The following is a 23283-nucleotide window of genomic DNA, read 5'->3' on the forward strand; positions in this document are numbered from 1 at the left end:
AGAGCCCATCTGCGCTGAAATCAAGAGTCCCACGCTTAACCCACTGAGCCACCCAGGTGCCCCTAATGGAGAACACTTTCTTTTTAAAAAAAAATTTTTTTTTAACATTTATTTATTTTTGAGACAGAGAGAGACAAAGCATGAATGAGGGAGGGTCAGAGAGAGAGGGAGACACAGAATCTGAAACAGGCTCCAGGCTCTGAGCTGTCAGCACAGAGCCCGACGCGGGGCTTGAACTCCCGGGACCGCGAGATCATGACCTGAGCCCAAGTCGGACACTCAACGGACTGAGCCACCCAGGTGCCGCTGGAGAACACTTTCAATGAAAAACTTACTTCTATAAGTTTTTCTTAGACTTGAGATATCTGCTACTGTTTTTTTCTAGTGGGTGCTATAAAATAAGCAATTAATGAACAGCTATTTAGAAGAACCCCCCACCCAAATATGGCCAGAGATGTTCATATAGTTGGACAACTCTTTTTTGCAGAGATGTATGTGCCTCACAGTGATTACTTATTGTGTTTTATAATGTATAAACCTGATATTACTTAGTAAGGTAACCTTAGTGAAGGGGAGACATGTGTGCTAGATCATAGCTTGGATAAGGGTTTGAAGTGAGTCCTTTCTTCAGGGTACTTTGAACCAAAGCTGTGACTTCAGGAGCTGTCCCTTGAGGGTGCTCCACCCACGTGGAGCACTTCTCAGGGGCTGTTTGTAGAATTTCTAGGTGGAGGACATGGCCTGGTCTAAACATAGGCATCTTTTTATTTTAGGAACAAATCAAACAGTAGGAACTGAATTATCCAGGTCCAGCAAATAGTGGCTGGAGAAACTGCATTGGGGTCCAGCCTTGGTGATGTGAGTTGGAAGGTAAGGTCAAGTTGTTTGTTTGATTTTCATTTTATCTTTTTCCCTTTATGTCATTTAATCACCCATACTTCTCTTAGGTAATATTCTGCTGAATCTATTTATTTATTTAAAACAATGTTTATTTTTTTGAGAGAGAGAGAGCACAAGCAGGGGAGGGGCAGAGAGAGAGGGAGACACAGAATCTGAAGCACACTCCTCCACACTGTCAGCACAGAGATGGATGCAGGGCTCAAACCCACATGCCGTGAGATCATAACCTGAGCTGAATGAAGTCAGACGCTTAGCCAGCTGAGCCACCCAGGCGCCCCATGCTGCTGAATCAGTTTTAACGGCTCATTGGTTTCTTTGGTACTTTCTTAATGTTTATTCCATTTCTTCTTATAGAAACAACACATGTGCAGGAGTTTGAGAACAGTGAATATCCTTGGCGGGCTCCCCATTTCTGCGTGTGGGTCCAAGGCTGCCTGTTTCTGCCTCTGGTGACTGGAGGTTGGATGGAGAGTGTCGCCAGAAACACCTTCTGGAGTTGGGAGTGTGGGGCCTGGAGGTTGTCTGGCTCTCCGTGTGGCCCCCTTCTTTTTCCTGGGCGTAGGTCCCTGTGGCCTCTGCTCTTCAACTTTTCTTTGGTCAGCTCCCCTCTGTTAGAGCTGAGCAGAGCCCTGCTCCCTGCTCTCACTCTGTCCCCCTGCCTCTCACCTAGCCAGCCTGCAATGTCAGTCCTTACTGGGGCTCCTTCCTCAGCCCCATTCTACAGGTTCTCTGCGCGTATTGGGGGGGAGGAGGTGGTGCTTCCTTTAGGAGGGCTGCATTGGTGCTCCTCGAGATCAGCCTGCCTGCTGCTGTAAGCTTGGCCATCTAGAGCCCTCATCTCTGCTCCAGGGTGCAGGCTAAGTGTCCGACCACAGTCATGACCAGGTACTCCCATCAGAGGCTCCTCTCCATTTCTCAAACCATTTAGGCGTGGAGCAGACAAGTCCACTCCAGACTCCACCATGCCCCTGCTCCCCCAGCCTTGGGGAATCCCTTTCTCTTCTTCCTCTGCCACCACACCCTTCTGCCTCTTGAGCACCTGCAATTTCATTCTGTAAGTATGCCTTTTCCAAACAATATTCCTGGTGGCTTTTTTTTTTTTTTTTTTTTTTTTTTGTAGGCTCCAGAAACCCAAAGAGGATCCTATACTACACCTTAGGTCATCATCATTTGGGCTCATTCAGAATGTGGTGGGGTAGCACCAGAAGACACTGAGCCCGTCTCCCTTTGATATTTCCCTCTTCCCCAATTCTCCATTCAGAGGGTGGACTCTGAGCTTATTACCTCAGAGGGGATGTGGCATGTGTGAGTCAGAGCCGGCCTGCAAGCTAAGCCTTTAGGGGAACTTAGGGGCCATAAGTAAAGGAAGACTGGGAACAGACAGAATTTCTTTGCCAAAAGCAAGGAGGGCGGGCGGACATAAGGCTTTCCTTCTCAGATTAGGGACAGATTGTCCCATGCTAGAGAGAGAGGGAGAAGAGGGGCTTCCTGCAGCCCTCCAGGTGAGGGCCAGTAAAGAAATGGCTCCAGGGGTTCATTCAGATTTGGGGGCCCTCTTGTGGTTTTATGGCCTCTGAGAATGGGGGTGGTGGTGAGTGCTGACCATGGTCGTGTTAGGAGGAATCTGTGTGGACAGCCACTCCCCAGTCACTAACACTTTGGTACTGAGAAGGCATCCTAGGGTGATTCTGAGAGAAGAGTGGAAACCTCAAGCAAGACTCAAGTAGTACTTGTCTGGAGTCTGGGAGAATGAGTTTTCAAAATGAAAACGAGTTGGAATTTGGGAATTAAAGTGGGTTTTCTCACAAACCTGAGTTCAAGGGCTGATTCATGTCTACTACATGGCTGAGGAGGCAGGTGATATGAGGAAAATAATTGTCATTGTTTTACAACAGGCTCAGGAAGAGGCCACTGTTACTTCTGGGGCATCTAGCCAGAGAAGGAAGCTTTAATTCTGCAGGTCTCATTCACCCCCAGCCCTCCAGGTAAGTAGGTGCATTTACACTTCTTTTTAAGGTTTAACATGGGGGGGGGGTGGCAGGAGGACGACAAAAGAGGGGTGCTTCTTGCCACATCCCTGCCTGAGGCCCCGAGTCCAGCATGAAATGTTCTTTGGACCAAATGGCCAACAAATAAGGGTTTGATTGCTGAGAGCAACATCACCCAGGCCATTGATATGCTGTAGTAGCTGCCTGGTGATGCCTGGGGAGCCATAGGGAGCGGTACCAAGGCTCTTTTCCCCTCTGTGCAGTGACGGTCCCCATTGTAGAAATGCGCTGTGCTCTAGAACAACTGTCACTCCTTATTTGGAGTTGAGGATGTATTTCCCCAGACTAGCACTGGACTGTATTTTGTTGGTTTTATTTTTTGCTTATGAGGGCAATTTTTGTACATAGAAAGCTATTAATGGCTTTTATGTTTTTTAAAAAAATTTATTTACTTACTTTGAAAGAGAGAGAGAGGGAGGGGGAAGGACAGAGGGAGAGAGAGAATCCCAAGTAGGCTCTGCGCTGTCAGATCCTACTGTCACCATGCGCTGTCACCATGGGGTTCCCTCTGACAAACTGAGAGGTCATGACCTGAGCCAAAGTCAAGAGTCAGATGCTCAATCCAATGAGCCAGCCAGGTGCCTGAGGTTTTTAAAATTAGTATTTGATTAATTAAAGATACAAATTGCAAAACCTTAAGTTTATAAGTTCAACTTAAAAATTTTCTTACTCTTCTATACTCCATAAATATACAAATGTACTTATAAATGTATTATAAATGCACTATAAATGTACTTATAAATGTACTCTAGAACAATTTATCATCACTTTTAAGCTTTTGATTAATGTTTAGTCTCATTTGCAAACTTAAATTTTAAATTGCATTTATAAGTTGAATATATTAATTTATAGCATCTAAAATACTATATTAATGTATAATATACTATAAACTTAATATGTTTATTTTTAAATGTTTACTTATTTAGAGAGAGAGAGAGAGAGAGAGAGAGAGACTCCCAAGCAGGCTTTGTGCTGTCACTACAGAGCTCGATGTGAGACTTGATCCCACGAACAATGAAATCATGACCTGAGCTGAAATCGAGTCAGATGCTTAACTGACTGAGTCACCTAGATTCCCCCAAACTTAATATGTTTAAATTTCATTTATAAAATTAATTTTTGTATCATTTGTCTGGCAAAAACTACCTAGGTACTCAAGTAACTCTTGTAAATATAACAAACTTATAAATATTGTGGATTTAATTTATCTTAATCACCTCACTCTTATTGATATAGTCAACCAAATTCTTCCATACCTTTTAACTTAAAATCAGAAGTCTAAAGTCAAATACACAACTATATGTACATATGTATATATAATACTAATACATTATATATATATTATATATATAAATAAAAATGTTTATATTTTTATTTTGAGAGAGTGCAAGTGGGGGGGAGGGGCAGAGAGAGAAGGAGAGAGGCTCTGCACTGCTGGCATGGAGCCCCACACAGTGCTCTGTTCCAGGAACCCACAAGACCATGACCTGAGCCTAGATCAAGAGTTGGATATTTAACCACTGAGCCACCCAGGTGCCCCAACCCTGAAAGCTTTTTTAAAAATAATGGATGTAGGGGCGCCTGGGTGGCTTGGTCGGTTAAGCGTCTGACTTCAGCTCAGGTCATGATCTCATGGCCCGTGAGTTCGAGCCCCGCATTGGGCTCTGTGCTGACAGCTCAGAGCCTGGAGCCTGTTTCAGATTCTGTGTCTCCCTCTCTCTCTGCCCCTCCCCCGTTCATGCTCTGTCTCAAAAATAAATAAACGTTAAAAAAAAATAATGGATGCTGTGGTCAAATCCACAGATATTCTAATTTAATTGGTTGGGGGCAGGGCATAGATTTATTTTTTAAGTTTCCCCAGCTGATTTTTTTTTTTTTTTTTTAGAGAGAGACAGAGAGGGCACAAGTGAGCAAGGGGCAGAGAGAGAGAGGGAGAGAATATCCCATGAGGGGCAGAGAGAGAGAGAGAAGCAGGGTTTACCTGAAGTGGGGCTTGAGCTCACCTGAAACAAGGCTCGAACTCATGAAACTGTGAGATCATGACCTGAGCCAAAGTCAAACGCTTAACTGAGCCACCGAGGCACCCCTCCCCAACTGATTTTTATATGCAATTTTAATGAGAACGACCTTTCTGAGACTGGGAATATGCTTTACCTTTACCTTTACCATTTTATTTTATATTTTATATTTTATTTTATTATATTTTATTTATGTTGCATTGTGTTGCATTGTGGTCCATTCGATTCCATCCCATTGCATCTCATTGCATTGTATCTCATCCCATCCCATTCCTTTATTTTAGAGAGTGAGAGCCAGGGAGAGGGACAGAGAGAATCTTAATCAGGCTCCACACTCAGCATGGAGCCCAACGTGGGGCTCAATCTCATGGCCCAGGGATCGTAACCTGAGCCAAAATCAAGAGGTGGGCACTCAATGGACTGAATCACCCAGTTCCCCAAAATGCTCTTTTCCTAAAATGACAGTGAGACTTAGCAGGTGTTTGTTTTCATCAAGAGAATTAACTGGGCAAAGTAAGAAATCAGCAATCCTTTATCATCCTCTGAAATTTATTTTGAAATTTCAAAAGAAAGCCAAAGGTTTGGGAGCGACTACATTAGAGGTTAGTAAATTATTAGGACTCTGGAGTTCTTAGCCCTTTAGGGAAGAGGAGTCTGGTATCTTTGCATCCCAGGTGCCTAGTAGAGTGCAGAGAACATAGGAAGCTCAATTTTGCTTTCAAATGAACAAATAAGTGAGGAAAAAAGACTTTTGAATTTCAGAAAATGTGTTTCTAAGCATGGAAACTCTAGTTGTGAGTGGGAACTTAAAAACATGCCTAAATGAGGAAGCTTCAAATGTGTGTTTTTTAAAGTATCTTTATTTTAATAGATAGCACATGTGCACATGCACAAGTGCAAAAGTGGGGGAGTGGCAGAGAGAGAGAGAATCCTAAGCAGGCTCAGTGCTTTCAGTGCGGGACCCTACAAGTGGAGCCCGACATGGGCTTGAACCTACAAACTGGCAGATCATGACCTGAGCTGAAACCAAGAGTTGGATGCTTAACCGACTGAGCCACTAAGATGCCCCAGAATGATATATTTTTAATTGAATCACAAGTTCAATTTATTAGATTCTCTAATATGCCAAATTATTTACAATATTTCAAGTAATTTATTTGTATTTTATTTTTTAAAGTTTATTTAACTAATCTCTACACTCGTGGGGCTTAAACTCACCTTGAGATCAAGAGTCATGTGCTCTTCTGACTGAGCCAGCCAGGCACCCTTCAAGTACTTTAAATACCACATATTCAGAAATAATTCCTAAACACGACACAAAAATATTAGGACAGTAGGTTTAGTATCTCTATACTTAATTCTAAGTGTTTTTAGGAATTAAAAATCCTTACTGATTAAGGAAACTACACTGTCTCAAGAAATTTAGGGTAAACTTCTCAGTGGACTGTGTGCCCTCAAACAAAGGCACCTCATATCCCACTTTTGTAGGTTCATATAAATGACTTAGTTCTCAAGTTTTTTTTAGACCAGATTCTTTTCTGTCTGTTGAATATACTCTGAGTTATCTTCCTAGTCTGGGTCATTAAAAAATGCTTTACAGATACTTTAATAATGGGTGACTAGATGTTGCATCTTTCTCATTTTCTTTGACTCTATAGCCCAGAATTAAAATTAAGCTAAGGATAACCTCCCATGATAATTCTGAGATATGGGAATAATAACCTGGGAAGAGAGAAGCAAGAGCTTCCTTTTTTGAGGGTGCTCTACTTCCCTCTCAGCCCCTCCTCCCATGCCCCTGGGGCTTCTTCTCATGGCCCAGGGCCCTCCTCCTGCCCTCCAAACTCTTCCCTCAACTTGTGGGTGTCTACCCTGGAATGGTCTTTCCCCACAGTGACATTCTCATTTTTCCGTCACTCCTCCCATTTCCTCAGAACCCTTGATCTCAGTGAACAGTCAGGAGGAAGACAGACAATAGAATGAAATCGTGAGTGAGTGAGGGCTGCTCACACTCTTAGAGGTATTAATAAGATTATTCTTCTTTTGTGTTTATTTCTATAAGGCAATTATTCTATGTTTTTAAAAATTTTTTATTTTACTTATTTTTTTTAAGTTTATTTATTTATTTATTTATTTATTTATTTAGAGAGAGATGGGGCGCCTGGGTGGCTCAGTCGGGTGTCCGACTTCGGCTCAGGTCATGGTCTCTCAGTTGGTGGGTTCAAGCCCCGCGGCAGGCTCTGTGCTGACAGTTCGGAGCCTGGAGCCTGCTTGGGATTCTGTGTCTCCTCCTTTCTCTGCCCTTCCCATGCTCATGCTCTGTTGTGCTCTGTCTCTCAATAATAAATAAACATTAAAAAAAAAAAAAGAAAAGAAAAGAAAGAGAGAATGTGACTGGGGAGGAGCAGAGAGAAGGAGAGAGAGAGAATCCCAAGCAGACTCTGAACTGTCAGTATGGAGCCTGATGTGGGGCTTAAACCCACAAACTGTGAGATCATGACCTGAGCCGAAATCAAGAGTTGGATGCTCATTTGAGCCACCGAGGTGCCCCTATGTTTATTTTATTTTTTTTTAATTTTTTTTTTTTAACGTTTGTTATTTTTGAGACAGAGAGAGACAGAGCATGAACGGGGGAGGGTCACAGAGAGAGTGAGACACAGAATCTGAAACAGGCTCCAGGCTCTGAGCTGTCAGCACAGAGCCCGACGCGGGGCTCGAACTCACGGACTGTGACATCATGACCTGAGCTGAAGTCGGACGCTTAACCGACTGAGCCACCCAGGCGCCCCATATGTTTGTTTATTTTTGAGAGAAAGGGAGAGCAAGGGGGGGAAAGGGCCATTAATAAGATTCAAATGAAGACCTTGCTAACATGGATGCAACTCTCATAGAAATTTGAGTTTCTGCACTAGAGTTGAATATAAATATTAAAAACTCCCAGGTTTCAATTTGGGGGAGAGGGCACCACACCAGCTAGGCCATTGCTATAGTTTGTCGCACGCATCTGGCTAGCCTTTTTCAAGTGTTTCCTGATTCTCACAACTTTCTCCACTTCTCCACATTTAAAATATTGAATATATTTGACATGTAATGTGCAAATTTAAGGCATACAACTTATTAGTTTGATACATCTATATATTGTAATATAATTGCCATTGTAGCAATATTTAACCCCTCTATCATGTTATATAATTATTCTTTCTTTTTAGCAGTTGGGATAATTAAGTTTTAGTCTCATAGTAAGTTTGATTGTAGTACAATATTGTACAATCATCTACATTCATTATACTGTATAGACTTTAGATCTCTATGACTTATTTACTACTTGTTGCAAGCTTGTGCCCTTAAACACCATCAATCTTTTTTATTTATTTTTTAAATGTTTGTTTATTTTTGAGAGAGACAGAGCATGAGCCGGAGAGGGGAAGAGAGAGAGGGAGACACAGAATCTGAAGCAGGCTCCAGTGTCTGAACTGTCAACACAGAGCCTGATGTGGGGCTCGAACTCATGGACCACAAGATCATGACCTGAGCCGAAGTCGAATGCTCAACCAACTGAGCCACTCAGGTGCCCCAATCTTTTTTTTTTTTTTTTTTTTTTAAGTTTATTTATTTTTGAGAGAGAGGAGAGAGTACGTGCATAGGGAGGGGCAGAAAGAGAGGGAGACCGAGAATCCCAAGCAGGCTCTTTGCCAATGTGGGGCTGGAACTCATGAACCATGAGATCATTACCTGAGCAAAAGCCAAGAGTCAGATGTTTAACTGTGCCACCCAGTGGCACTTACTGTTCCACATGTAAGTGATATCATACAGTACTTCTCGTTCTCTGACTTACCTTGCTTAGAATATTGTGCCCAAGGACCGTGATGTTGTCAAAAATGGCTGGATATCCTTCTTTCTCATGACTGAATAATTTTCCACCATGTATATTTACCACATATTCTTTATCCTTTACTTCACTGATGGACATTCACGTTTCCATATCTTGGCTATTGTGAATAATGCTGTGATAAATGGGAGTGCAGATATGTGGTTGAACTCCTGTTTTCCTTTCCTTGGGTATATGGTAGATCTTTTTAATTTTTTTGAGGAGCCTCCATATTGTTTTTCATAGTGGTTGGACCAATTTACATTCACATGAATAGTGTAAAAGGGTTCCCTTTTCACCACATTCTCACCGGCACTTGTCTTGTCTTAATGATAGCCATTCTAACAGGTGTGAGTTGATAACTCATTATGGTTTTGATTTGCATTTTTCTGATGGTTGGTCATGTGGCATATTTTTACATATGCCTATTGGCCGTTTTGATGTCCTCTTTGGAAAAATGTCTGTTTAGTTCTGTCCATTTAAAATCAGGGTTTGTTGTTGTTATTGAGTTGTATGAATTCTTTACACGTATTGAATATTAACCCCTTATCTGATGTACATTTAGTTTCTGTTGCTGTGCAGAAGTTTTTGAGGTTGATGTAGTTCCATTTGCTGACTTCTGCTTTTGCTGAATGCTTTTGGCATCATATTCAAATCACTGCCGAGACCAGTGTCCAGAAGCTTCTTCTCTACATTTTTTCCTGTTGCTTCTCCATTTAAACAAGAAGTTTTCTGAAAGTTTCAAGCTTTCTACAGCATTTCCCAGGATACTGAGGAGGGGCAACCAGAAATAGGATAGTATACCCCACCCAGTTGTGTGTTGGTAAATGTTTGACCATCAGGTCTCTGGAGCCCTGCTTTGTAGTGTTTGCCCATTTCTGTGGTGTAAATATTCTCATGATGGCTAATATCAAACCATCAACAGCTTGACGGGATATCCTGTCTTCAAAACCTAATAGTTGGCTCTCCTGAGATGGTAAGCACTGGCTTCAGCACATCACTGGGTCTGTTGCTGTCTGTATATAATGACCTTTGTCTTCCCAATGGTCTAATAAGCTCCCTAAGGGATACAATTGTATTATTGATCTCTTATAGGCCAATGGTACTAGCATGGTTATAGACACAAAAGTATCAAACTTTCCTATGGGTATATTGCTTTCCTAGAGCAGCTGTATTGCTAACAGCAGGGAGACTTGGGGGTGGGGAGGGGACAGGAAGGCTGCCTCCTCTTTCCACCAGCATCAGGGAGGCAGGAAAGGAGAGAATATGGGAGCCAGAGGATGGTTTTGATAAGGAAATCGGGCTCACTGAAAGTCCAATCAAAATACTGTAAGAATTCAGCTCAGCTTCACAACCGGATCTGATTAACACACTCTCTTTAACTTACAGAGTAGTTTATTTCCTGTCCAGGATCTGGTATATACTTTGGTGATGAGAATGAGATCTCTGAAGAAACAGATTTGTGGTTTTCATCACAGACTGCCTAGTAAAGTGCCAAAGACTCAGCAGAAGGGCATGAACAAAGCTATAAAGGTGTAACCTAACTGTATTGTTGACAGAGCGTGTGGAAGACCAAATGGGCCAGAGAGCTCCGAGAGGCCCTAAGGGCTCAGGAAATAATAACCTTTCAGTGAGATAAAAAAAAAAAAAAAGTCAGGAAAAGGACTAGGATTGAAAGAGGATGATCTCTAATGAAATGAACTTGTTCTTAGTTTTTTTTCTTTTTGGAATTGGGAAAGAATTATAGGTGTGAAACCACAAACTGAAAAAAGCCCACGACAGCAGTATGGTCCAGAAATCCTTGAACAGTATCTCTGTGTAACATAGTCCCGCTGGAAGACTCGACAGTGTCAGCAGAGGGAAAAATTGGTAGACAGGCCTGAATTCTGTCCACTCACTGAAGACCTTGATGTGGGAGATCTAGTGTCCTGAATCAGGAGGCAACAGACACCTCTAGGCTTTACATGTGTAGGGGGCTGTCTTGAAATCCTGCATATCTCCTATTGCTCACGCATATGCGTCGTATTTTAGGACTATTGAAATCATGATAAAACTGTGGTGATAGTGTTTATCCTCTATTTATGACTTAAGATACCTCCAGGAGTATTGGAATAGGAGGATATATTACTACCCAGCAATATTCTTTAAAACAGAATTCTTAGGGAGTTTATAAAAATGGGCCTGGATCTTTGCCTTACAAATGGAATGGTATGTCTAAATTAGGCACTGAAATTAGGTTACTGATATAATCATAGAGCATATGTTGTGAGGGTTTTTTTTTTTTTAAATTTATTAGAGAGCGAGCGAGCACGCATTAGTGGGGGAGGAGCAGAGGGAGAGGGAGAGAGAAAATCCCATGCAGGCTCTACCCTGTCAGTGCAGAGCCCAATATGGGGCTCAATCTTACGAACCCGTGAGATCATGACCTGAGCTGAAACTAAGAGCCGGGCACTTAACTGAGCCACCAGGCACCCCTGTGAAGAGCTTTTTGAGTTGTGGAAGGGCTTATATGATCCATCTACACTTTTGTCCTTGTTACTTAAGAGGCATTCGGCCATCAAGCCAGCAAACATTTACTGGATATCTACTATATTTCAGGTACTATGTTGAGTACTGGGAATACCGATTACAGTTAAAAGACATGGTCTTTGATGTCAGTAAGCTTACATTCCACTGGGGGGAGCCAAATATATAAATAAGCACAATAGCTGCTGAATGTGCGGGTGTGGAAAGGTGTGTGTGGAGTGGGGGAGGGTGTCAGAAGGAATTAGATTGGCTCCAGGACTGGTCAGGAAAAATCTTGGGGAAGGTTCCCCTGAGCATGTGTTTTTGAGGCTGCTGAGGTGAGCAATAGCACTGTTAGGCTTTTATGTGAAGATAACCTGAGGGACCAGTGATCAGACCTTCCGCCTGAGTCTCCTGATTCACGCACTTGCTCAATCTCACTGATTCACCCAGTCTAAGCAAAAATTCCCACTACAAGTTCAAGATGTATACCTCAGAGAATCACATACACACCATCAAAGCCTGAGCCACATGTAAGCAATGTCTGAGTAGCCCAGGTTTTAGAAATTATCTCTTCTTTATTGCCACATCCATATAAAAAGTTTGATAGTATTTGGATTGGTAAAAGGCAGGCACAGTGTATATAAAAAAAAAAGGTGTAGTAAGTTAAAAAATAGATGGCTTTAGTGCTTGGAAAAACAATTATGGATTGCTTCTTTGGTTTAATTATCCAGGCGATCGAAATTCTGGGTTTGAAACTCTTGGAAGTCCTCTGGGATGGTGTCTGCAAACCAGAACAGGCACAGCGGGGTTAGTAAAGCTCCTTCCACCTGGAATCCGGGTCCATCTCGTGCTGTGCAAGCATCCTGTAGGGGTCACTGTCAGCCTAAGCAACAGGCCCCTGAAGCCTCCACAGCCATTTTCTACTTCAGGCTGCTTTGCAAATTGTTGGCTTAAAGCCCGGGAGTGCTCATTCATAGGCCTAGAGGAAATTAGCAGGCAGAATGGATTTTGAGTGTGATTATGTTTGAGCCATGAGAAAATAAAGGCTGCCGTAAATTAAATCTGACTGAATTTCTCACTGAACCCCAAATCCTAAGCCAAGCAGTTAAATTCTGTGGGTCTCAATGTCCTCATCTACCAAGCAGGAAAAATGAGATCTACCATTTACTTTGGTTACACAGAGACTGTTACATTTTAATGAATATGCCGCATGAGCTTGGAGCTCCTGAGAAGAAAATGTGCTATAAAAATAAGGCGGCGTTTTCTGATTAATGATAGTAATAATATCGTATAGTAACAAGAATGCACGTTACCATTGCAGCGATATTTGAGGTTGGACCAAATGATGTTTTCTTGGGAGAAGCAGAACACGCCGAGCCGGCCTCCACGCATGGTGGTGTCTATGGTGACCCCGGAGTCAGCTACCAACTCAGAGCCTTCATAAAAGCGCACTCTGCGGACAACACAGCCCAAGCTGGTCTTCATGAACCTCAAACCCAAGTCAAGGTGAAGCACCCACTGTGGGACCCAGGGGCCCCACTTTAAAAAAATTTTTTTTTTTCTATTTTTGAGAGAGAGACAGAGCATGAGGTGGGAAGGGTCAGAGAGAGAGGGAGACACAGAATCCAAAGCAAGCTCCCGGCTCCGAGCTGTCAGCACAGAGCCTGACAGGGAGCTCAAACCCACGGACCACAAAATCGTGACCTGAGCCAACCAGCTAACTGACTGAGCCACCCAGGTGCTCCTGAGGGGCCTCACTTCTTAAATACTCACATCTTTGCTGTTTCATACTCCATTTTTCACAGCCCTGGGTTGTGCTCCAGCTGTGGCCCCTTCCCTATTGGACTGGAAGTTCCATGAGGTCAAGGACTGTATGTTCCTGTCCTCCCATATTCTTTCTCTCCAAAAGCCTAACACAATGCTGGGCACAGAGTCCTATTCGATGGGTACTTGCTGATGAGTTAAAGAGAAACCACAGTGTGAACCATGGCCAAGAGGCTTTGTGACCTCATTGTCCTGTGAGTTACCTTGTCCAGACAACATGCTGAAAAATCACTGCTTTTCCTGAGGTCTGACTGGTAGCACCTGGTGCAGTCTCAGAATAGTGATCCTCCTCGGGAGCAACAGCCCTCCCCTAAACAAGGGCTTTAGAAATTTGTGGCTCTTTGTCTGGCATTTTATGACAGAAGCCAGGGATGCTGAATGGCTTACCAAGCCCTGGAGAGAACAAACTTGTCCTGCATCCTATACTCCTTTGGAGTGTTCCTTCAGACACCTGGGTAGGTGAAAACCCTGCTTACAATTATCAGGGCGGGCCTAGACCCTAACTTCCGTTTACTTGAGAACATCAAGTATTTTTTGCACTGTTTTAATATATACTGAATTGGGGGGGGGGTGGTAAATCGAGAAACGACTACTTTGTTTTGCTTAAAAAGAGGTGTTCACCTTGTTAGAAGTTAACTCACCAGCAGAACAACCTGCATTAGAACGTCACTGCCTCTATTTCATTTTGTGTTGTGATATAGTGGTGTTTAAGCATTTACATGATTTTGTCATAAATTATTATTTTTCTCTTACAGTGTTAGGGAATTAGATAGTTTTGCAAATTATGTGCAGGCAGATTGTATATTCTATGACTGCATTTTGGGACAGAAAAGAAGGCATTAGGCTTCATAAGGCTCAGAACATGAACGTCTTACTGTGTGACAAACAGTACATTTGACTAAATGCTCAAAGAAGAACAAAACATGAATTAGCCACCACGATTTTCTTTTTTCCACCAGGCTGGTTTCCTGGTCAGGAGACTGCCACTGGTCTACATAAGCTGTTGTTGGTGTTGATCTGCACGTTTGAGGAATGAGCAAGTAAGTACGTGGTCTAAATTTCAAAGATGTAGCCTAAGCCATCCTCGTTTCTGAGAAGAGTTTTTAGTGCTTGTTTTTTAAATAGTCCTATAGGGAAATGAGGCAGATGGCATTGGCTCACGTGAAGATCCGCTCCTGCCGCATGTGGTACAGGCCCGGCAGTGGGGAGACCAAGGTAAAAGGAGATACAGGCACTGTCTTCAGGGAGTTGATAGTCCAGAGGGGAAGAGACCACCAAAGGGACCCACCGCAGTGCAGCATGCATATTCGTGAACAAGCCACCATACAGGGCAGGTGTGGATAGGAGGCTTACCCAGGCCTTGCCTCACAGTGGTCAGCATGGCAGAAAGGGGGTCACCACTCAAGCACCTCCTTCCCCAATGCTGACACCTCCCGTGCAGAAAGTCCCTCTACCCCAAGTTGGGCCATAATGTCCAGCTGGTTAGTTTGAGCTTGGGTGTCTTTCTCCTACTACTTTTCTGGGAGCCATGGCCTGAGTCTTGGAAGCATGCCCTTGGAGGGCCATCCGGGGTCAGGACTGCTCAGGGCGGTGAAGGCTCTGTGACGCACAATGAGGATGTGCTTTGCTTCAAGTGCAAGGTGAGATGTCTTCCACGTACCTTATGTAGCCCACCTGGGGCCTGTGCTGCAGGAACCAGCGGTAGGACACCTTGTCCTTCCAGCCCACGTTCCTCGAGTCCTTCCACAGCAGCCGGACCTGGTCACTCGTGTCCCCGGTGTGCCACAGGGAGTTGCGGAGATGCTCCCCCGGGCCTGTCTTAGACTTAACAGCCTGGAAAGGACATGAGCACGGTAGAACCAAATACACAGACCACCCTTCCTGCTTCCTGGGTCCCTGGGGTGGTGACTTCATGGTTAGAATCTGGCTGTCTTGGATTTGGACAAAAGCGTAAACACTTAAATGCCCTTTCTCCTGAGGTGACCCTTAACCCTTTAATAACCAGCCCTGGCTGATACCCCACTAACCCATTCCACTTTTTTTCCTGCTGTAAATCCATTGCTCCCCACATGTGTTTCTGAGAGCTCTCAAGTGTGCCTTTTCTCCAAGCAGGAGTGAGGGAGGCAGCGGCTCAGCCCTCCTGTACACAGCTGGCCCCATCAAGGGAACAGATTAGCCAGTTAAACTGGTATGTTGTGCCTGGTGACATACCCCCAAATCTCTCCCAACTCTTGAGCCCTACTCACACTGACATTTTCACCATCAGTCACCCATAGGTTAGGACACAGCTTATACCCAAGAATGAAGGCCAAGCCCTGGGTGTGCTGTAGCACAAACACCTCGATTTCACAGATGAACTAAATGCCACATGGGACAACAGAGGATTTAAAATTTTTTTTTTTTTTTTCAACGTTTTTTACTTAATTTTGGGACAGAGAGAGACAGAGCATGAACGGGGGAGGGGCAGAGAGAGGGAGACACAGAATCGGAAACAGGCTCCAGGCTCTGAGCCATCAGCCCAGAGCCTGACGCGGGGCTCGAACTCACGGACCGCGAGATCGTGACCTGGCTGAAGTCGGACGCTTAACCGACTGCGCCACCCAGGCGCCCCCAACAGAGGATTTAAATTAGGGCTCCGAAGAGAGATGAGTATCTTAGAGCTGTTGGTACCTTAAGCTGGATGCCAGGTTCCGCCACAGCGCGGAATGGCGTGGCTTGCCAATATGTCTGCTCTGTCTGCTTCCACATGACTACGTAGAAGCTGGAGCTGTCTTGGTAACCAAAGATGAAGCCAGCGTAGTCATCGTCTGTCTGGGTGTTTACGTGGAAGGTCCCTTCAAAGTCAACTCCGTTGAATGCCGTGTACCCTGCAGGGATCAGAAGAAGATCAGAGAGGCAGACCAGCCACATGAGGAGCTGCAATCAGTGGATTCTATACATGTGCTCCTGATGCCCTGGACATACCCACTGCCAGGCCAGGATCGCTGTTCATAGTCTGCACAATCTCCATGCCCTGCAGAGAGAGTTGAAGGCCATCTTAGAGGGTGGAGAAAGCTCAAGGAAGCCCAGAGCCTCCGGCAGCATTGGTGAGTGGTCAGCAAGGTCTGACCTCCACACAAAGATTTAATTACCTGAGGAACTGTTCTACCTCGTTATGTCCTCAAAGAAAGCACATACTTGTGAGAGGGGAAAAAGAATCTGAATAGAGATTATTTTGCTAAAACTGTAATTAAGGGTTTATTGAATCAGCTTCATCGAGAGAACATAGACTTCTAATGAATGTGACTTCCTGGGTGACACTAAAAAACCTAAGCCTCTCTGTGCCTGCTGTTTGTAGCTACACAATAAGGAAGACATGCAGGAGGCAGTCCCCTGGAGAGATCAGGAGCATGGCTCTGGGGTCAGACTGCCTGGGTCCCAGTTCCAGCATTCTTAGCCATCACCTGCATTGCTACCCGGAGCAATCATTTCGGATTGATGGGACTTGATCTCATGTGTAAAACAGGGCTAATGAAAGTGCTCTGTCATAGGGTGATTGTGAGGAGTAAGTGCAGTCCGAAACAGTGCCCCCTGTCACTGTTACCCACTTCTCCCAGAACGACCTGTGCTGAGAGGCAGAGCTGAGCTGCTGTTGACCACGTGACGCTTACCTGGTTCAGGACCACCCAATTGGGATCGATCTGGGCATCCCCTTCAGGGTCCAGGACTACTGTCTGGTAGGCCCTGAAGTCGGTCAGTGTGACCTCCGCATTCTCTGGGCAGACATCAATCCGATCGATGACCTGGTCCTGGTCAAAGTCAGTCTCACAGATGTCTCCCACGCCATCGCCTGGGTGGGGCGGGGGAGGAGGAGAGGAGCTGGCTACCGCCCACTCCGTGCTTGACTGAGACAGGGCTGGGCAAGGAGCTGGAGGGAGCCCACACCCCACCTCCAGGGCTATGACTCTCCACCCATGTGGGCAGAGGAGCCCAGCAGCAGCCATGTCTGAGGTGGCCCCGAGCCCCATCCTGGAGTCATCATGGTTGGTTGCTGAACCCCACTGTAGGTGACCAAAAGAATTTTCTGGGGATAGAGTGGTGTGGTAGGCAACTCTACAAAACTGATCTTGTCAGAAACCTTGGGTCAGGATGCTGGGGTTCACCAAGTGGTGAATCTTAAGGCTGACCTTACATAAGCAAACATCTATAGTACTTTCTCTAGAACATATGAAAAACAGGGAAATTATCATCACCAGACAGTCTCTAAGACCATCCTTAGGCTCTCTGGCTCCTCTGGCTCATGGTTTGTTTTGTTCAGCTGACCTGGTATTAAGATATTTGAACTGAATACTGCTGAGCTGTGGATGGGTGTACCCTCCCCCACTCGCCAAGGTCCTCACTACTCTGTGTCATTTCTGGCTTTGTGCACACTCTTCCTTACTGGCCTCGCCCCTGTAGCCATCTGAGCTTGGGACCTCATCCCAGGGCTACTCAGAGGCTGCCGGGCAGTGCTTCTCTGACGGAGCTCGCCAGTGGTGTCTACCAGCTGTCTGCTGACCACCCAAACTGTGGCTCCTCAGAGAGGCCCTAGGAGAAGCGTGCCACTGTGGGCCTGGCAGAAGGGAGCCTGGGGGCCCCCGTGCAACCCGAGGCTGAGCCCGCCTACTGTTGCTATCCTCCTGGGCTGGGTTGGGGACCAGCCGGCAGTTGTCTGGTCCTGGGGGCACCACGTCTGGGATGCCATCGTTGTCATCATCGTCATCACACTCGTCACCGATGCCATCCTTATCAGTGTCCAGCTGGGCGCTGTTAATGACGGTGGGGCAGTTGTCTGTGCTGTCCTGGTGTCCGTCTCCATCACTGTGGGAGGAGGAAGAGGTGGTTTGTGGCACAGGTGACCAGCGAGCAGGGAGGAAGAGAGAGTTGGGTGTGGGGGCTTGGTCTTTGTTGACCCACATGTCCTTAGGGCTGCCCTGTGGGCCTCCGGGACCATTTTCTCCACTTCCTCATCTTGTTGAAACAAGTACATCATATCCTACTCAAGAAGATAAAGGTTGATTTCTGATTTTGTGACCAGATGTTCCTATCAGTCCCTGGGGACTGTGATCACCTCCCCACACCCTGCCACCTCCAGCTGAGACTGTGCAAAGGGAACAAAGTGAGGGGCAGTGAAGCCAGGCTGCTCAGTGAATCCTGGCTCAGCCACTTGCTAGCATACAGCCCCAGGCGTGATACTTGACCCCTCTGTGGCTCAGTGTCCACATCTGTAAAATGGGAGTAACAGAGCCTACCTCATTGCGTTGTTAGGAAGATTAAATGCTTCTGTAATTAGAATTTTGCATATTGCAATTTAATCGATGACAGAGTACTTGTATGTGCTGGCTCCTAGGAAGCCCTCCAGTGTTTTCCATTCCTCTTCACAATCCCTGGCCAGCAGACCCAAGAAGGATCAGATGTGCATGCCTCAGGAAGAATGGCAGAGAGGAGGGGGCGGCCCCTGCCTGAGAGGTAAGCATGGAGGCTGGGCTCAGTCCTGCTCTAAAGCACTTCTCAGAACCCTCATTCTCCACCTGACATTTCTTTTTTCCAGGCCTTAGAGCCACTCGAGGAGGAGACTGCCCTGTCCCCAGAGTTTTTTTCCCCGTGTTGATGGAGGCCCTCTTTGGCTACTCTGTATCAGAGCAGATGTCCCTTTCACCTCATTCTACCCATGGCCTATCCCAGACAGGGGAGGGAAGCCAGACACCAGCCCATGCCCTCCAGGCCACATGTCCCAGATGGGTCCCAGAGAAAACGAGGCCAACCTGGGCAAGTAGAAGATGACATGGCTCAAACAGCGGAATTCCTGTGCCTGTAGCAGGGCTGACTTTTAAATCCTAAGATCGAGCTGTTTCCATCAGCAGCCATTCTATACGGCCTTGCACATTTTTATGCAAAAACAAGCAGTTCCTGTCCTCCTCCTGAAGGTTCAAGTTTATGGGAATTAAAATGTAGCAGAATGAGTCATTTACTTTAGGCAAATATCTAGAGGGTGACAGGATAGGATATTTTAGAGATTCCGTAGATGGCAGTCGGTGCAAGACCACCTGCACCAAGGAACATTCTTGATGTCCATCCCTTAGGGAAGGTTCCACTTAGAAATGGAGACCTCCTAGGGCAGACTGTGGCCCTCTCCTCGTGTGGTGGTAACAATAACACAGCCACCGTTTGGTGCAGGTCACCTGTGGACCAGCACTCTGCCAGGAGCGTTACCTACTTTAGCTTTTATTCTTACAGAACCTGCAAGGTGCATTTAATTCTCTCTACTTTGCAGATGAAGAAACTGAGACTGCATTGAGAAGTAGGATTAAGTGCACTTGGCTGACACATACTTTGCAGCAAGGACACTGAGCACAAGGACAGAAATGGGACTTTATGGCAGCTGTCCTTGCACAAGGTTGGGCTCAAGAACCACTGGGGATAGGGCCACCTCCAAGGGGTTGAGAAGGGAGGCCCTGCTTTGTCTTCCAGGGTCCTTTCCCTCTCTCATCCCTGTCCTGCCGCCCCGACAAGCATCCCTGATGGAAATGAAAGGGGACAGAGCCTAGGACCACAGCCGCCTCCAGGGCAGAGATAAACTTGTCTGTGTTCTTGCTGATGTTGCTACAGCATCTGATCCAGCCCTGTGTCTTAATATAGGACTACATCGTGTGGGGCTAGACGGGTTGACAAAACTCATTTGCACAGGACAATACCACCAATAAAGGGACACAAAACGAAAAAATTCCAAGGACAATGAAATAACAGTGATCTCTCAGCAAACTGACAGTTTCCTATTTTGGGATGATGGTGAAGCTTCCCTGAGCTGAAAGACTATAATAATAAAAGAGCTCATACCTACTGAGTGCTAGCTATGTAAGGGAAGCTGTGATGTGCACTCTCCATAAATTAACTCCATCTTCACAGCAGACCTGGCTACGTGCCATTGTCGTCCCCATTTTTCAGATGAGAAAACTGAGGCACAGAGATTTGATGACCTAAGGTTAGGTAGTTTGTAAGTGAAGGGGCTGGGATTTATCTAGCTGTGTATCATCCAGAGCCCATGTCTGAAGCATGATGCTCTATTGCCTCTCCTGTGCTAGAATCTCACTTGCTGGAGTGCCTCGTGGCCCCTCCTGACACCGTCACCTGGCTATAGAGAACTTTCAAGGAAGTGCGGTGACCCTGGCCAGAGGCAGGGCTATTGTCCCCCCAGTAGCTCTATCTCTCTCAATTTATTCAGCAAGATCCCAAAGCAAGGTAGCAGCAGAAAGCTCCAAAAGCTAAAATTCCCTCTAAATTTTTCGTTGGGCCTTAATGCAGCTGGGAAATGTGCCATACCTGTCCTGATTGGTGTCACAGGAGTCCCCAACCAGGTCGTTATCCACATCAGACTGCAAAGAGAACGGACCATGTAATTATTTATCCCTGGGCCTTCATGCACAGAACGTTCCAGAGAAGGCAGATCTGGCCCCTCACCACTGCATCTCAGGAAGTCTCTCTGGAATTGGGTTGGTGCAGAACTGCAAAAGGACAGCACCATATTGGTGTAGGCACAATGCTGAATTGTCAAAAAAGCCTTCCAAAATATCAAGCCACATGGCTGGGCTGCCTACACACCAGATGAGCTGATTGGAAAGGGCGCCGGGGCAGGATGGTGGCAGGTGGAGACGTGGAACTCTGGCACGGGTCTGAGGAGAGCCAGCCAAAGGCATGGGGACAAGGCAAACTGATTTGGCTTTGCTTCTGCATGTTGGAATTAAGCCAGAATGGGAGTGAGTCACAGAGGGCAACAATGACGCCCCTCTCTCAGGGCTTTAAAAATACATGACACATCATACCCAATTATCCAGACAGGAAGCGAGAAGGGAAACAACACGGCGCTAACTGAACTTCATCTGAAATGTCCAGACATAGGCTGTATAGGGGCTTGGGGACTAAAAGGGCACAGGCTCCCAAAGGTTAGTTTCCATGCTACATTTTCCTTCCAGCAAAAAGACTTGTTTTGGGCATCATTAAATTCCTACTACTAAGGCACTCTACATAGGCACTCTACAGCCCATGAGATTAGCCCAGAGGGCCTTAGGTCTCGTGAAGCGTTCTTCCTACCACCTCCAGACCTAAGGTGTGCAATTCTACCATGTCTGCTCTGGTAGGTAAGTGCAACAGCAAGGAGCTGAGCCAGTGTGCTCTGCTGTTTTTCTAGGCACCGGTCTTAAAGAATCTTCACATAGGGGAGCTCAGCCTAGAGTATGAGGCCCTCAAACGCTACTCACCTGGTTAGGGTTACTGACATCAGGACAACTGTCACAGGCATCCCCCACGCCATCACCATCCCTGTCCCGTTGGTCACGATTGGGAACTTTTGGGCAGTTGTCCAGAATGTTTTTTATTCCTACAAGAAAGGAATGGTTCCCTGAGTCAGGTGAACACACAGATCTAGAAGACAGGCTTCTGGGTGCTAAGAGATCAAGCCACTACCCAGGCCTGGGGTGAGTGACTTCTGTTGAGCTGTCCTCCAAGAACCACACTACCTTTCTCAGCACTCATCTGGATGTACCCTCAAAGGATGGATTCTGGGAGACTTAAAAATGAACAGCGATCTGAGGCATTTCTCCATGCAGTGAGAAGTTGTGCAAGATGTCAAGGACTATCATGTAACCAGATGAAAAGGTCATGAGGGCTAGGTGGGCCAGCCCTGGAGAGGGAGGACCTTGTGGCAATGTGAATAAAGACTGGGACCCAAGGGCTGGGCCCACCGTGCGCCCCCTCTTCCCAACTGTTGTCTGTGTCCTGTCATGCAAGCAGCCTGTAATCAGTCATGGTGGGAGTGGTATTTATAGCATAGAAACTGGCAAATGCTACATCTTGGAGCTTTTTTTGGTTTGTTGAACTGGTTTACCAGCATACCACTGGATCTGATCATCAGTAGGGCTTGCAGAGGATGAGGTCATGTTTTAGGGAGGTGTGGATATTCTGGAGTGGTGTGTGTGTGTGTGTGTGGTGGGTGAGTAGGTGGAGGGCTGGGAGTGTATTTCTAAAGATTTTCCTTCAAGGCCCTTGTGATGTGAAATATTTTTCAAAAACTATCACATCCAGCCTATACTTTGATGATAGTCATCTATATGCTATGGAAGCTACACAGAAACAAATGTTCTGCCTCCCATCCTGAGAGGCTCCAGAGCTCAAACTGTGCTCCGGGGGTTGCCATTCACACAGCCCACACTAGAAGGCCTCTTCAGGGGAGCCTAGAGCTGGCCCACTCCTGCCTCCACACTCTTCCCAGAATAGGCAGGGGAAGGGCCTGTCTTCCAGGAGATGCCTGATTCTTCACAGGAGGAGCCAGACCCAGGGCCTGTAGTTTGTGACCCTGCTCAAGGCCCCCTCATTCAATTCTCTGCTCCCAGGAATCTTACAGGTGGGAAGTGGGGGTGGGGGAGATCTACTCTTTCTAGGAAGATACATGGCCTACAAAGATGCCGCTCGAAGTAATCCCCACAAAGTTTCTGGCAAAGTTGTAGAATTCCAGAAACACCCAGGGTTATTAAATAGAGGAGTGGGCTATGGAGTCTCCTTCCATCGAAAGAGGCAGGCCAGACACAAGCTGCAGGAAACCACTCCATGTGGGAGGCCTTCTGAGTTAGCAATGCTATTTCTGCTCCTAACAGAGAACAAGGGCAAAAGGACACACGAGTCCCACATAAAAGACAAAGCAAGACAAGCCCACCATCTCCATCCATGTCATCATCACAGGCGTCTCCTTTTCCATCTCCATCAGTGTCTTTCTGGTCATTATTCAGGACATTCCGGCAGTTGTCACAGGCGTCCCCAAAGATATCTTTGTCACTGTTCCTTTGGTCCACATTGTGAGTCAGGACACAGTTATCCTAAAGGATCAGAAGACCATTTAATCAGACTTGATTGAATCCCTCCAAGGTCTCTGGTCCTGCAGTGGATGCCAGCCAGCCCCCACCCCATTGTCATGCACTGTCAGAACTCAGGAGAGAGAGCCGCAATGCCAGGGGATCACAGGCATGGCAACTATCATGGGGGATGACTAATACAATAGGGGACTCTGCAGGCTTTCTTCTGCATCCCTGGTATGTGGCAATTCATGCGCCCG

The 23283-nt window shown here is 46.0% G+C and overlaps 1 protein-coding gene and 2 long non-coding RNA genes across 3 annotated transcripts in view; 2 read left to right on the forward strand and 1 right to left on the reverse strand.

Moving 5' to 3' along the window:
- Positions 1–313: 313 nt before the first annotated feature.
- On the forward strand, positions 314–8621 carry LOC147584314 (uncharacterized). Its single transcript, XR_015255337.1, has 3 exons — positions 314–870; positions 2796–2885; positions 8366–8621. It is a non-coding gene; the product is annotated as an uncharacterized LOC147584314 (long non-coding RNA).
- Positions 8622–11894: 3273 nt separating this feature from the next.
- Positions 11895–23283, reverse strand: part of THBS4 (thrombospondin 4) — a 43828-nt gene continuing 32439 nt past the window's right edge. Inside the window, exons 13-22 of the mRNA XM_025923539.2 lie at positions 22888–23047; positions 21437–21555; positions 20502–20554; positions 17809–18002; positions 16814–16992; positions 16128–16176; positions 15834–16030; positions 14824–14996; positions 12653–12792; positions 11895–12120 (exon numbers count right to left, since the gene is read on the reverse strand). Of these exons, the coding sequence (XP_025779324.1) occupies positions 12059–12120; positions 12653–12792; positions 14824–14996; positions 15834–16030; positions 16128–16176; positions 16814–16992; positions 17809–18002; positions 20502–20554; positions 21437–21555; positions 22888–23047 (1326 nt within the window). The 3' untranslated portion in view covers positions 11895–12058. The remainder of the gene's footprint in view (positions 12121–12652; positions 12793–14823; positions 14997–15833; positions 16031–16127; positions 16177–16813; positions 16993–17808; positions 18003–20501; positions 20555–21436; positions 21556–22887; positions 23048–23283) is intronic.
- On the forward strand, positions 12755–14599 carry LOC147584315 (uncharacterized). The gene is made up of 3 exons (XR_015248365.1): positions 12755–12845; positions 14123–14203; positions 14289–14599. It is a non-coding gene; the product is annotated as an uncharacterized LOC147584315 (long non-coding RNA).

The sequence above is a fragment of the Puma concolor genome, chromosome A1 (genome assembly GCF_028749965.1).
Source record: "Puma concolor isolate L17-30 chromosome A1, mPumCon1.1.hap2, whole genome shotgun sequence".
NCBI classification, from domain to species: Eukaryota; Metazoa; Chordata; class Mammalia; order Carnivora; family Felidae; genus Puma; species Puma concolor.